Here is a 12,561-nt window from a genome sequence, read left to right on the forward strand (position 1 = left end):
GTTATACTTGAGTGTCATATATTGTTTGACTATTTTTTATGGTAAACGGAAATTAGTAATATATTTTTGAACTAGGATAATCATCTAATTTACATAGCAAAAGATTTTAGAACAGTTTTTTATTTATCTTTATTACTATTGTTTTCAGATAAACTTAAAAGATACTTTTTTTTAGATAAAGTTAACAAAAATACTTAACTAGTTTTCTCTATATTGAGTAAATTTATGAACAAGAGATTGTATGTTAAAGTGAGATATAATCTAAAGTTTAAACCCTAGTATCCGAGCTTTCACGCGTTCAAAGAAGCAAATCACGTTTCTGTACGCATCTACTTGGTTCTTATACTCGATATATCACAACAGTTAGCATTTATTTGGTGTTCATACTCGCGGATCACAGCAAACACATCTATTTGTATCTCTTAATTACTCACTTATCACAATTAAATACATTTATAAGGTACGGATATCATACTCACAAATCACAAGAAGTACCTGCTGTTGATATGCTAATAAGGCACTGGGCAAGTTTCAATTCAGTACGTTGACATAGAAAATGGATTTTTGTTTGTTGATCACTAACGAAAAAACCGTGGCACGAATCAACTACTCATCACTAATTGGACCGATCGTCCATCATAAATAATTAGTTATTTTTTTCAATATAACAGTCTGTAATGTTGTATTTTTGGTATAATTGGTAATTGATAATATCATCTATTTGGTTTTTACTTGGGATGGAAGGAAGGAAAGAGATAGTTTGTTTACTTTGGCAACAATGGCGTCGTCAGATTCGCCGGCGTAGACGACACAACAACGCTCGTGCCTATTCACTTTGACTTTGGAATCACATATCTTCTCGTCTTTGTTGTGAGGCAAAAACACATCAAGTCTGCCCTCTCGCTCACGCATCGGCGATCTTTTCACCCTGTATAGCAGATCACCCTGATCTGTACTGCCTCCTCTAAACACTTGCCACCTGTCATGCCTGCTCATCATCTGTAATTACCAAATCTTTATTAGTTGTGTTATTTGTGTATACATCCAAAGTTATATATGTACGCTAGGTCAGTTTTTAATTTGTACCTTCCTTTGCAAAGTCAAGACCTGAGTTTCAGAACCATCCAGTAAGATCCTATTTTCGTGAAGAGAAAAAAGCGGCTGTTTCACATTGAACAACAGGTTTCCGTCCACATTCGTTATCGCGAAGTTACCGTCCGTTACCTTCATCAACTTCCGCACGATCGCCAGATCTACTGGGTGCGGAGAACAGTACTTCGGATCCACTATCACTCCCGATTGTGGTTGTGGAGGCGAAGGAGACGAAGCGCCAGCACCTTGTGGGTAAGCGTACACATAGGGCTGCTGCATTCTTTTGTTTTGCTTTGCTTTGAAATGTTTTTTTCTTTTTCTGGTCTGCATGGTTTAAGGTTCTTAATTTATAAAATAAATTATCTGGATCGAATATGTTGACTTTTAAGTCTACGAGCACTATAAACTTTATTGTATAGAGTTTTCTTTTCTTTCAAAATTATTTCAAAATAAAAGAATAATTTGGTTTGGTAAACCATGCAGACCCTACGAGAAGACCGTTTCTACTTGCTCGGAATAATGTGGGTTGTTTTCTAACGGAACCTCACACGAATGTGTCTTCACATCTCTTTTGATTTGATGTTTTTTTTTGTTCTAATTAAGTTAAAAGAAAAAACATTAAATTGGGCATGCTTTTTCACCATTATTACCTACTGTCAACTTACCATTTACGAATCCGTAACTGTGACCCACGATATTCTATTTTAACCGTCAAACTCGACGATGTACGTAAAAGACCAAACACACTTGTTCTCTGACTAGATTAACCGTCAAACCAACACACGGTATAGCTGCGTGTAAGAGCGCCTGCGCGACGTTTAGTTTGCCGCAAACTTGTTCTCCGACGTTACTCGACGATGTTCAAGAACGCATGCCCTAGTGCTTACAGTTACGCTTAAGACGACGCTTCCGGATCTAACTACTTCATCACTTTTTGCCCTACCCAGTCTTAAACCGGAGCGCTGGTTTAAATTTGGGTTGCTTGTTATGTACGGAAAGAGAAATAAGTAAGATCGATGATGATGAATTGATGAAAACGAATCATCTTCTTCCATTCTAAAGATTTTCCAAGTACAGTATTCTGTTGTTACACACACTCATCTAGCTCATTCGCATTTTTGCTTTGATTTTTATCTAAATCAAAAGAATGCAGATCGTTTGCAAATTGCAAATACATATGCAATTTGTATGCAATTTACATCTCACTCATCAAACCTAGCTAGGCGTAACAAACCTTATCATCATCATGATTCAGTGCACCAGTACACTCCAAGTGAGGACAGGAGCAGAGTGTTGACCAGTCTTGAAGGTTCTACCGAGTTAGACTTCTCCTGGGCCTGAAACAAAACATTGAAGCCCATATACTAACTCTGACCCATTAACCGGAAATGGACCGTTAACTCACAGTTTGTGTAGACAGTGCCACATTTCTGCAAACACTCATGGTTTTAACGAAAATTATAATGGCATGCATATCCAGTGATTTCAGTGCTCAGAGGAATTTCTCCTATCAAGAAACCTCTCTGTTCTCAAGTGCATCGCAACTTTTGCAATGGTAACATTTCGGACAGCACTGATTCATATATCTCATTTTCTGGCCTTATATTCACATAGTTGTTTCCAAGTATATATGCTGGTCTCTTTTGCTACTTATTACAAGTTCGCACCATCTTTTGGTTGTTTTAGAGGAGATTTTAGTAATGAAGTTAAAAAAAAACAATAACTCTGTTGTACATACAGTTCTTTCTTTGCATACAAATATAATACACTAAGAATTTATATGTTGCCTGCATGATATCATGGTTTGCATCAAGATAGTTTAGAAGTTTAGAACTTTATACAAAACTTGAATCTTAAACTCTTTTAACAAGACGCTGCAATCAATGTAATAAAGTATTTTTTCGAATAAATTTTACATTTTGTTCAAAAAAAAAAAAAAAAAGAATTTACAAGCATAAAGAACTCATATGTTCATTATATTTGACTTGTGTGTCTTAGTTGCATTTTTTTATGTAAAACTGTGTGTCTTGCAAATTGTCACTGTTAGCAATCTATATATCATTCCGAAACTATCATCGAGCAACAGAACTTGGTATATTGGAACTGCGAAACTCTTACGTTCATTGAATTAGAAACAACAACAGGTAACTAACCCCTGATTGTCAAAATGAGTCAGTAAAGGAAGTTTCATTGAACGAAAACGAAACAACAAAACTTTGTCGGTGATCAACAAAGCGTAGAATCTATTTTTCCCTATAAGGATTCTTACCTTCTTTTTGCAGCTGATAAGAGAGAGGTAGATATATAGAAGACCGTTGCTCGCCGCTCTTAAACTGCTAAGTTGGATAATTTTTTTCTGAGCATAGCATCTCCTGTTTTCTATTATCTCCTTATCCTTATCTGATTAGGTAAAAGTAAAATCATTTTGACAGAGCCAACTTTGAACATTCTTTACCTTTTTGGTTTGGGAAAGACTTGACAAACCCAAATCTAACAATGTTAATGGATAAATTTAATTTGACTGTCATAATTATTAAGATATGGAAAAATAAAAAAATATATCTTGAAATATCATCCAAGTTTACATTTCCTTTCATATATATCCTTCTTTAATTAAAGGTAAATAAGACCATCTGTTGTTGTATAATAGGTTTAAGAACTTGCATGAAGTTGTAATTAAGCCTCTTGGCATATTAATCCAATCACAAACATATAAATCCACTCAAAACCCTATAATCTTTTCTTGTTTTATAAATCTTACAAACATATCTTAATGTTAATTAAATTTTAGGTACTACGAATCATAACGGCATAAAAACTGTGTGGACCATGTAACTCTGAGTGAGACTAATAATATTTGATTATGAACCATGTTGGATGTCTTTCTTAATTAGTAAGAAGAGCCACATCACTCTTTGTCTCTATCAGCTGACTTCTGAATATTTTCCGCAGTCACACACACACACACGCAGAACTGTATTCCAATAAAAATACAAAAACTCATTTCTGTAATTCTTCGAAAAAGACATAATTTTGTGCTTGAAAAAAGCCGTCGTTGATGATCTTAACCACACGGCAGCTTTTATGCCTAACAACGTTGACTCACTGATTAATGAAATTAAGGGTTCAAAGTAAGCAGCCCCCCACCCGCACGGCAAGATTTCCTCGGACCCAAAGTTGGTTCGGATTTATGAACCCATTTCTCTAAGTCTTAAGTCAGGCATTCAGGCTTCTCAACTCGTAATAATCTTCAAAGTCTTCCGATAAACTAGAAATCCCTCGCCTTCATTGTTTTATATATCACTTGAATTTTATGTCATCAATTAATGTCTTTTTATATAGAGATTTTTTAAACGAAGTTCCATTTTAATATTATTTTAGAAGATATAAAAGATTATGCAGGAATATATACTGTTAGTCTGTGTGCAAAAAAAAACTCCAAAACCACACTTTTAAACTTATGAAATTAATATTTCTCGGTGCAATTTAGCGGAACAGAGGTACGTTTAAATTTACTGAAAAAATAAATTAATCTAGCAGTGAAATTAAAAATGAAATGGAAACTTCAAAACGATATACATATAAGTGATGGCTGTTCTAATGAAAGATAGTTTCTCACGTGTTGGAAAATCGTTTATCGTGATTTTTAACGGAAATTGTCAACAATGGTTTGATTTGATCTCAAGAGTTACCGAGTATCACAGCAAAAATAAGTATGATCTTATTATATTCCGGTTTTACACTCGTGCATGGATCACAACAAAGACATTCTGGATCTAAAACTTGTAAATATCACAACAAAAAACATGTCTATAACTATACGGATCAGATCTCATATTCGTGGATCACAATTAGACAAATATATTTGGGTCTCATACTAGCGGATCATAAATCATGTATAACATCACATTGGTCACTAAACCTTAGCCTAAGGTCCTTAGGGTAGTGCATGTGCATCACAAAACCAAGTCTTCAATTAATTACCAACTTACAGTAAATTAATGAAAGAGAAAAAACAATTAAGGCAAAGAAAATTAAGACAGCCGAAGAAAATTCAGTGAGGAGAAAATTCAGAGAACCAAAGAAAGTGAGAAACCAAAAATTCTAATTGATTAAAATTGATAACATTAATTACACCCCTACCCCTCGAAGGCTCAGACCCCCCATCTATAAATAGAGGATCCGTGCCATTAGCATTCATCATCACCCACAGCACAGAAACACAACAAAAATACGTACGAGAAAAGAAAAAAATGGCGAATATCTCCAGTTTTAACATTCTCTTCCTCGTGTTCATCACAAGTAACAACATCAAACAAACTCTGTCTTTGTTTTTCTAGTTTCACTTATGTGTTATCTTTCTCCTTACGTTATTACACTCTTCACCTGTTTTTTCATAGGAATATAATTTTCAATACTGTCTCTTAAGTGTCGTTTCCATGATTTTTTTTTTCTTGATCATCGTCTTCGATCACAATTTATATTGTAAACATAATTTTTTACACAGTTTCGTATTTTTGATGTTTTGGTTTTGTGTTTTAAACTGCAGGCGGCATTGCCGTTTCCGCCACCGTCTTCACTATTAAGAACAATTGCCCTACCACCGTCTGGGCCGGAACTCTCGCGGGCCAAGGACCCAAGCTCGGTGACGGCGGATTTGAACTGACTCCAGGTGCTTCCCGACAGCTCACAGCTCCAGCAGGATGGTCAGGCCGGTTCTGGGCTCGTACCGGATGTAGCTTTGACGGCGCCGGTAACGGTAGATGCGTCACCGGAGACTGCGGCGGTCTAAGATGTAACGGCGGCGGAGTTCCTCCCGTAAGTCTGGCTGAATTCACCCTCGTAGGCGATGGCGGGAAGGATTTCTACGACGTGAGCCTTGTCGACGGTTACAATGTTAAGTTGGGGATAAGGCCTTCGGGAGGATCCGGAGATTGCAAGTACGCAGGCTGTGTCGCTGACCTCAACGCGAATTGCCCTAACGAGCTTAAGGTCATGGGTCCTGACAACAATGTCGTGGCGTGCAAGAGCGCCTGTGAAGCGTTTAAGACGGATCAATACTGTTGCCGTGGAGCTTACAGTACGCCACAAACTTGTCCTCCCACGGACTTCTCGAGGATTTTTAAGAGGGCTTGCCCTGACGCCTATAGCTACGCTTATGACGACGAGACGAGTACCTTCACATGTACCGGAGCTAACTACGAAGTCACTTTCTGCCCATAAGAAAAAACAAAGCTCCGGTCTGGTTTCTCCCTCACGTTTCTATTGCTTGTTATGTACGGAAAGATAAATAAGGAAAGATGATGACTCTGAATCATCTTCTTCCACCTTTTTAAAGCTTTTTACTAAATATTCATGTTGTTACACTATCATGTGATTTTGCATACTTTAAAGAAATAAAACAAAGAATAATTTACTTCTATGATCTACAGTCCCGTTTACTAATATTGCATTATATATATATATATATACTGAAACTCACATATTTATTTGACTTATAGTAATATCTTAAAATTCTTAATCAATCAAAAGGTGTTCTAACGTTTGATTCAGTGGGTACCGTAAAGGAAGTTTCCATCTGAACCAAACTTAATTTGTCGGTGATCGACATAACATAGAACCCACTAGCTAGTGTCCCAAAAGGATGTTACCGTCTTTTTGCAGGTGATGCAAGAGAGAGAGAGGGAGAGGGAGAAGACATCTCACGTTTTCTTAATTAACATTATGGCTCTGTTCTTTTTCTTATCGCTACATTAGCGACCAGCGACACAAATATAAAAGGCAGCGGAGTGAAAAATGGAGGTGAGAGAAAAGAAAAGCTGTCGCCGGTGATCACTTTTATCATCGCTGGTTCCAAAAACCCATTGCTAGAATTTTTAGCGACGGAACTCTTATCCTTCCCCTGAAAGAAAAACAGTCGATGTGATTAATGATGACAGATAATTCATCTTTTCCTTCTATTTTTTGTCCTTAAAAGCAGTGGAAAGTGGGTCACTAGCGACAGTTATCAGAACATGGCCTATGTCATGTCATCTAGATGCAAGTGAGTCCATGCTAATATAAGAGATCTCTTATCTCCTAATCTGAGTAGGTACAAGTGAGTCCATGCTAATATTTTTTTTTGGTATCAATGTTAAGTTTTCCATGCTAATATTGTTCGAACCAACTTTGAACTTTAATTCTTTACTTTGTGGGAAAGGCTTAGAGAAAACCCAAAACCAAAAAAAAACATTGAAGAAACCTTACAAATCTTACAGCTATTAATAATGTAATTGATAAGGCATGGCCGGCATATGTAGATAAAAACCGTGTGGACGATGTAACTCTGAGTTAACAGACTAAAATAGTAGAATTATGGGTATAGTTAAGTTAACATCGAGCCATTAATGAAAGGGCCCTTAACAAGTACAAGGAAACCAATTGCCATGTTACTATTTTTTCAGGCACACAGTAAAGTCAATTTATGAACTTTTGATTCTCTACATTCAAGTCAGTCTTCTCACCTAGTATTAATTTTTCAAAGTCTCCCTCTAATTTTGTGACAAAAAAAAAAAAAAAAATGTTTCCCTCTAATTTCTGACTTTCTGAGCCCATTTATGAATATACGAATATTAGACATGCATGGTTTAGTTTTCTACGGTTCGACACCAAAAGGTCCAAAACAAATGATAAACGTACTGTTAAGATTTGTCTAATTCTTCTTGATTCAAAAGATTAATCTCATGATATGTTTCACCGCATTAAAATTTACGAAACTAAAATTACAAGTGATGAAATCATGGGAAGACCACGTATCTTGTATTCTTGTTGCGCGGGAGGGATAATTGTTAATTGTGGGTTGTTGTTTTTTTAACGGAACCTCATACGACGTGTGAAAGTGGAACACGTGCGGGGGGGGTCTCTTCACGTCTCTTTGATTTTTTCGTTTTCAATTGTAGAAATAACTAGCAGTTAGTTAATTGGGCCATGCTCTTTCACCATTACTCTCAAGTCTCAACCCTCTCGTTCATGAATCTCCTGTAATAATGACCCACTATTTCCATCTAACCGTCACATTAAGAAATGATTAACACAAAGAATCAACCATTAATGCTAATAATAAAAATTCACAGCGAGCCAAAGAACATGGTCTAACAATCTGCACAAAGGCATTTTTTTTTTAATTTACTGTAAACTAAAAATAAATTTACCAAAATTATAAGTATTATTAATTAAACACGATGGCGTTACATCTTAACAAGCACCGAAGCACGTATAAATAGAGGATGCGAGTAACTGACATTCATCATCATCATCATTTATTCATTCACAGCACATAACACACACAAAAGTACAAACCCATAAAAAACAAAATGGCGAATAACTCAAGTATTCACATTCTCTCCTTCTTCTTGGTCGTCATCACAAGTAAAAGACCAAACACACTCCTCTGTTTCTTTTTTCTCTCCTCTGTGTTTATTATCTGTTTTGTAAATGAGAATTAATTTCAATACCATTTCTTAAGTTTCTTCGATCACAACATAATTTTCATAAACATTTTCGTTTTTGTTCTTCGGATTTGAGTCATTTTACCAGTTTTTTTTTATTTTATTTTTTTCAAATTGCAGGCGGCGTTGCTGTTTCCGCCACCGTGTTCACTCTACAGAACAGTTGTCCTTACACCGTATGGCCGGGAATTCTCTCCGGCAACGACAACACCCTCGGCGACGGCGGATTTCCTTTAACTCCAGGCGCTTCCGTACAGCTCACGGCTCCTGCTGGATGGTCAGGCCGCTTCTGGGCTCGTACCGGCTGCAACTTCGACGCCTCAGGCCACGGTAACTGCGAAACCGGAGACTGCGGCGGCGTTCTTAAATGCAACGGCGGCGGATTTCCTCCGGTCACTCTGGCTGAGTTCACACTCGTTGGCGATGGCGGCAAGGATTTCTACGACGTGAGCCTCGTCGACGGTTACAATGTCGAGATGGGGATTAAACCACAAGGAGGCTCCGGTGATTGTCAATACGCCGGCTGCGTCGCCGACGTCAATGCGGTTTGTCCCAACGAGCTTCGGATCATGGATCCGCATACCGGAATCATCGCGGCGTGCAAAAGTGCTTGTGCGGCGTTTAATTCTGAGGAGTTCTGTTGCACCGGTGCTCACGCGACGCCGCAGACTTGTTCTCCGACGCATTACTCGGCCATGTTTAAAAGCGCTTGCCCTGGTGCTTACAGTTACGCCTATGACGACGCCACCAGCACCTTCACTTGTTCCGGATCTAACTACTTGATCTCTTTCTGCCCCACCCGGTCTTAACCCGGTTTAGATTTGGGTTCTCACGTTTCTTTTGCTTATTATGTACGAAAAAATTAGTACTTTGATTCATATTCTTCCATTTTTAAGAATTTTCTAGTATTCAGTTGTTACATTCACCTCATTTGCATTGTTTGCTTTGATTTGTATCTCTTTTGAATTTTATATATGGTATTGGTTTTTTGCATTACCTATACACCTCATAACACATTCATATCGAACATAACACAAAGATGGATGCTTAATTAGAGATTCTTTGATTCCTGCCATTGGTTCTTGATGGACTTTACTTACATGGAGCAGAGCAATGACAACTAAGGGGTTCTTTTGATTCCTGTCATTGGTTCTTGATGAACTTACTTACATGGAGAGAGCAATGATAACTAGTGTTACTGTTAACCCACCCAATAGACAGAGTTAAAACTACTATACTTAAAAACTTTTAAGAGCCACGGAATGGTTAAAACATGTGACCCGCGCTAGCCTTTGACAGATTTTGTTAGCCTATAGCTGATGCAGTTAAAGATCATTGTTTCTGGGTTCTCTTGGTTTCCACCTGCTAGCCTTCTTCATTCCTGTTGCTGTCTGAACGAATCCCACAATTACCTGAAGCTCATCCATTTGCTGTAAACCAGAAAAATGTTTCAGCCTTGTCAAAAATAAGAAGACAAATTCATAAACATATCACCCACAGCTTTATGTTACCTGAGACATGAAGTGTCTCTGAACAATGTCAATTAGTTGCTCCCTTGTTGGATTAGGAAGAGCATCCACCTTCACAAAATGAGAACGATCAGTTACGTGTAGTCAAAAAAACAAAAACTCTTTTCCTACAATTACTGGTAACATAAGATTTTATTTATAAACTCACAAGGTTAAAATGTTGCCAGTATCTCAATAATGCAGGCGTATCCAATTTGGTAAAATCAACCTTCTGCGCAGAAGCCATATTCCCAAATCAGTAAACCAAAAACATTTAAATGAAAACCCCACTAGGTAGAAGAAATCCGAGGAATTACCATGTTCCCACGAGGAGTTAAACTCGAGTTTTTTGAGTGTGAGTCACAAGATACGGCCCTGAAGATTGCCTTTTGAGATAACCGCGATGATCTGTGTCCTCTCTGCTTCGACTTAAGAGGCTTCAAAGTCTCCTCAGTTGCTGCAAAAGACAGCAGAAGATGATAGAGTTAAGAACCAATTCAAAAGCCAAAACCTTTTTTAGAATGCTAGAAAACAAAACAGAGCAAAGCTCCAAAAAGACAAAAAAAAAAAAAAAAACTGGAAATTGTTAAAACTAAGACATTCGTATCAGAAGAACATTGTCAACAACATGCCACATTTATTGAAGAGTTTCGGATCATTCATTGACAGAGACAAGGAACCAAACTTACTCATATCAGAAGGATTGTTCCACTGTGTATTATGCTCTACTTCAAGATCATTGTCTACTTCGTTCCCTGTAGGATGTTCAAGAACACTAAGCGCATTCCTCTGCAACTTCACTTCAATCCCATTAGTCAAAACCTGAAAACCAAAAGCAAGAGAGGGCTAGATATTTTCAAAAATTTGCACTTGATAAAACTAAGTAAAGTTTGGGACTTTTTGAGAAATGGGAATGCTAGGGGGAGACAACAACTGGTGGAACTTGATATCCAAATTAGTAAATTATTAGATGCTTTGGGGTATGAGGAAATTGTAACAAGATACTGATTTCATTATAAAACTAGAGAAAAGGTGAAATTAGTAATGATCAAAAGAAGAAAACAAAAAGATCAGAGACACTAAATTTTATAATGATAAATAAATCTAGGCAGCCTAATGAGACGGAGAACATCAATCTAATAAAAGTTAACATCAAAACACAAAGGAAGAAAAATTCGACAGAGGATGAAAATGACACATCTGAAAAAGAAAGAACAATAACCCTAAAATCTATTAGTTTATATCATAACTAGTGACAAGTAAAACAAATCTAAAAGCCAGCTTGAACCCACAAGGATGAAGAAAAAAAAAGGATAAGAAGGATTCTCAAGAAAAAACAAATTGATTGAGAAAAGTAAATTAAAGTTAGAAAATAAAATATAAAAAGTGCAGATCGTTATGATGCAATTTATAAAACTAAAGTTATGATCTTTTTAGCATAATCAATCCCAGCGGTATGAAAAAATTAGTTTTTTTTTTTTTTTTAAAATCAAACTACGATTGATTTGTTGCATTACTAAGCTAATGATTCGAGCTGGGATTTGGATTTATATCAGACAAAGATGAAAATAAGACAAAACCCAGGTAGGGAAAAGCTAAATTTATGCTGACCAGCCAATGCCAACCACCGAGTCCGACGGCTTTTTTAACGACGCCTTGAAGACCGACGAGTACGGATTTGGTACGGTTGTTTCCGGTGACGACAACTTTGGTATGACGTGGTAAGACAGATAGTTCCTCTTCGCTACTGCAATCGCCGAAGCAACTCTGTAGCTGAGAGAATCCACCTCCTCCATTGAGGATGCTGTTTGAGTTGTTGTTGTTGTTCTGTGAAGCTTCCAGCATTTGTATTATTTTTTTTTCTCTTTACCTCTCTATTATAGATAAGACAAAATCGAGTTTTCACGATCTTTGAAAGAGAAGTTCGTGCATTTTTCTTTTGGGTTGGATGAGATAAGAGAGAAATCGAGCTAAGAAATTAGGGGTTTTTGTTTTTTTTTGGTCTGATGAAGAGAAGAGCAAAGAGACAGAGTAAGAGTGAGAGAAGAAAGAGGAAAAAAGCAGAGTATGTATGATGAGTAAGAGAGAGAGAGAGAAAGAGAGTAAGATGATGATACAGAGGAGGGAAGGGAAGGGACGATAGCGACCGCCTTCCTATCTTAACCAATGATTATCCGCCACGTGTGTTTTTGTACTGCCACCATTTTGCTCTGTGGAAATTGAGCGGTTTTTTTTTTTATCTTCCATGGATAGGTACCAAAAAAACCTTTTTTCACTTTTACAATTTTTTTTTTTTTTTACTTTCTTTACCCTCTCTAATAGTTAAATATCTATGAGGTGAAAGATCAAAATTTTGTAGTCTAATTCACAATGAGTGAATTAATCCGAAGATAAAAAAAAGGTTTATTTTCCTTGTTAAAAGTAATAGGTACACACGTCTATATATATATATATTTTTTAACTTTATACAATGA

The 12,561-nt window shown here is 36.9% G+C and overlaps 4 protein-coding genes across 4 annotated transcripts; 2 read left to right on the top strand and 2 right to left on the bottom strand.

The window, feature by feature from the left end:
- Nucleotides 1-607: 607 nt before the first annotated feature.
- LOC104753848 (protein LURP-one-related 15-like) lies at nt 608-1,407 on the bottom strand. Its single transcript, XM_010476041.2, has 2 exons — nt 1,087-1,407; nt 608-999 (listed from the first exon to the last, which is right to left on the bottom strand). The coding sequence occupies exons 1-2, from the start codon at nt 1,369-1,371 to the stop codon at nt 718-720; spliced, it is 567 nt and encodes a 188-aa protein (XP_010474343.2). The 5' UTR covers nt 1,372-1,407; the 3' UTR covers nt 608-717.
- A 3,868-nt stretch (nt 1,408-5,275) lies between these two features.
- Nucleotides 5,276-6,514, top strand: LOC104751375 (pathogenesis-related protein 5). Its single transcript, XM_010473305.3, has 2 exons — nt 5,276-5,394; nt 5,642-6,514. The coding sequence occupies exons 1-2, from the start codon at nt 5,346-5,348 to the stop codon at nt 6,313-6,315; spliced, it is 723 nt and encodes a 240-aa protein (XP_010471607.2). The 5' UTR covers nt 5,276-5,345; the 3' UTR covers nt 6,316-6,514.
- A 1,847-nt stretch (nt 6,515-8,361) lies between these two features.
- Nucleotides 8,362-9,575, top strand: LOC104751376 (pathogenesis-related protein 5-like). The gene is made up of 2 exons (XM_010473306.2): nt 8,362-8,499; nt 8,700-9,575. The coding sequence occupies exons 1-2, from the start codon at nt 8,445-8,447 to the stop codon at nt 9,386-9,388; spliced, it is 744 nt and encodes a 247-aa protein (XP_010471608.2). The 5' UTR covers nt 8,362-8,444; the 3' UTR covers nt 9,389-9,575.
- A 46-nt stretch (nt 9,576-9,621) lies between these two features.
- On the bottom strand, nt 9,622-12,202 carry LOC104751377 (uncharacterized). The gene is made up of 6 exons (XM_087491115.1): nt 11,699-12,202; nt 10,777-10,909; nt 10,405-10,544; nt 10,257-10,319; nt 10,091-10,159; nt 9,622-10,009 (listed from the first exon to the last, which is right to left on the bottom strand). Exons 1-6 carry the CDS (start codon nt 11,930-11,932, stop codon nt 9,905-9,907), a joined length of 744 nt encoding a protein of 247 aa, XP_087347241.1. The 5' UTR covers nt 11,933-12,202; the 3' UTR covers nt 9,622-9,904.
- Nucleotides 12,203-12,561: the final 359 nt, after the last annotated feature.

This window comes from Camelina sativa, chromosome 16, assembly GCF_030686135.1.
Source record: "Camelina sativa cultivar CO46 ecotype springtype chromosome 16, ASM3068613v1".
Lineage (NCBI taxonomy): Eukaryota > Viridiplantae > Streptophyta > Magnoliopsida > Brassicales > Brassicaceae > Camelina > Camelina sativa.

What these genes read in the sequence shown, in the direction of transcription:
- LOC104753848 (XM_010476041.2), bottom strand. Translation starts at nt 1,371, where the DNA reads ATGCAGCAGCCCTATGTGTACGCTTACCCACAAGGTGCTGGCGCTTCG. An exon ending in TCTTGACTTTGCAAAGGAAG is followed by an intron (nt 1,000 to 1,086) that starts GTACAAATTAAA and finishes TGGTAATTACAG; the next exon opens with ATGATGAGCAGGCATGACAG.
- LOC104751375 (XM_010473305.3), top strand. Translation starts at nt 5,346, where the DNA reads ATGGCGAATATCTCCAGTTTTAACATTCTCTTCCTCGTGTTCATCACA. An exon ending in CTTCCTCGTGTTCATCACAA is followed by an intron (nt 5,395 to 5,641) that starts GTAACAACATCA and finishes TTTAAACTGCAG; the next exon opens with GCGGCATTGCCGTTTCCGCC.
- LOC104751376 (XM_010473306.2), top strand. Translation starts at nt 8,445, where the DNA reads ATGGCGAATAACTCAAGTATTCACATTCTCTCCTTCTTCTTGGTCGTC. An exon ending in CTTCTTGGTCGTCATCACAA is followed by an intron (nt 8,500 to 8,699) that starts GTAAAAGACCAA and finishes TTCAAATTGCAG; the next exon opens with GCGGCGTTGCTGTTTCCGCC.
- LOC104751377 (XM_087491115.1), bottom strand. Translation starts at nt 11,932, where the DNA reads ATGCTGGAAGCTTCACAGAACAACAACAACAACTCAAACAGCATCCTC. An exon ending in TCGGTGGTTGGCATTGGCTG is followed by an intron (nt 10,910 to 11,698) that starts GTCAGCATAAAT and finishes TTTGGTTTTCAG; the next exon opens with GTTTTGACTAATGGGATTGA. An exon ending in TAACTCCTCGTGGGAACATG is followed by an intron (nt 10,320 to 10,404) that starts GTAATTCCTCGG and finishes GCTTCTGCGCAG; the next exon opens with AAGGTTGATTTTACCAAATT.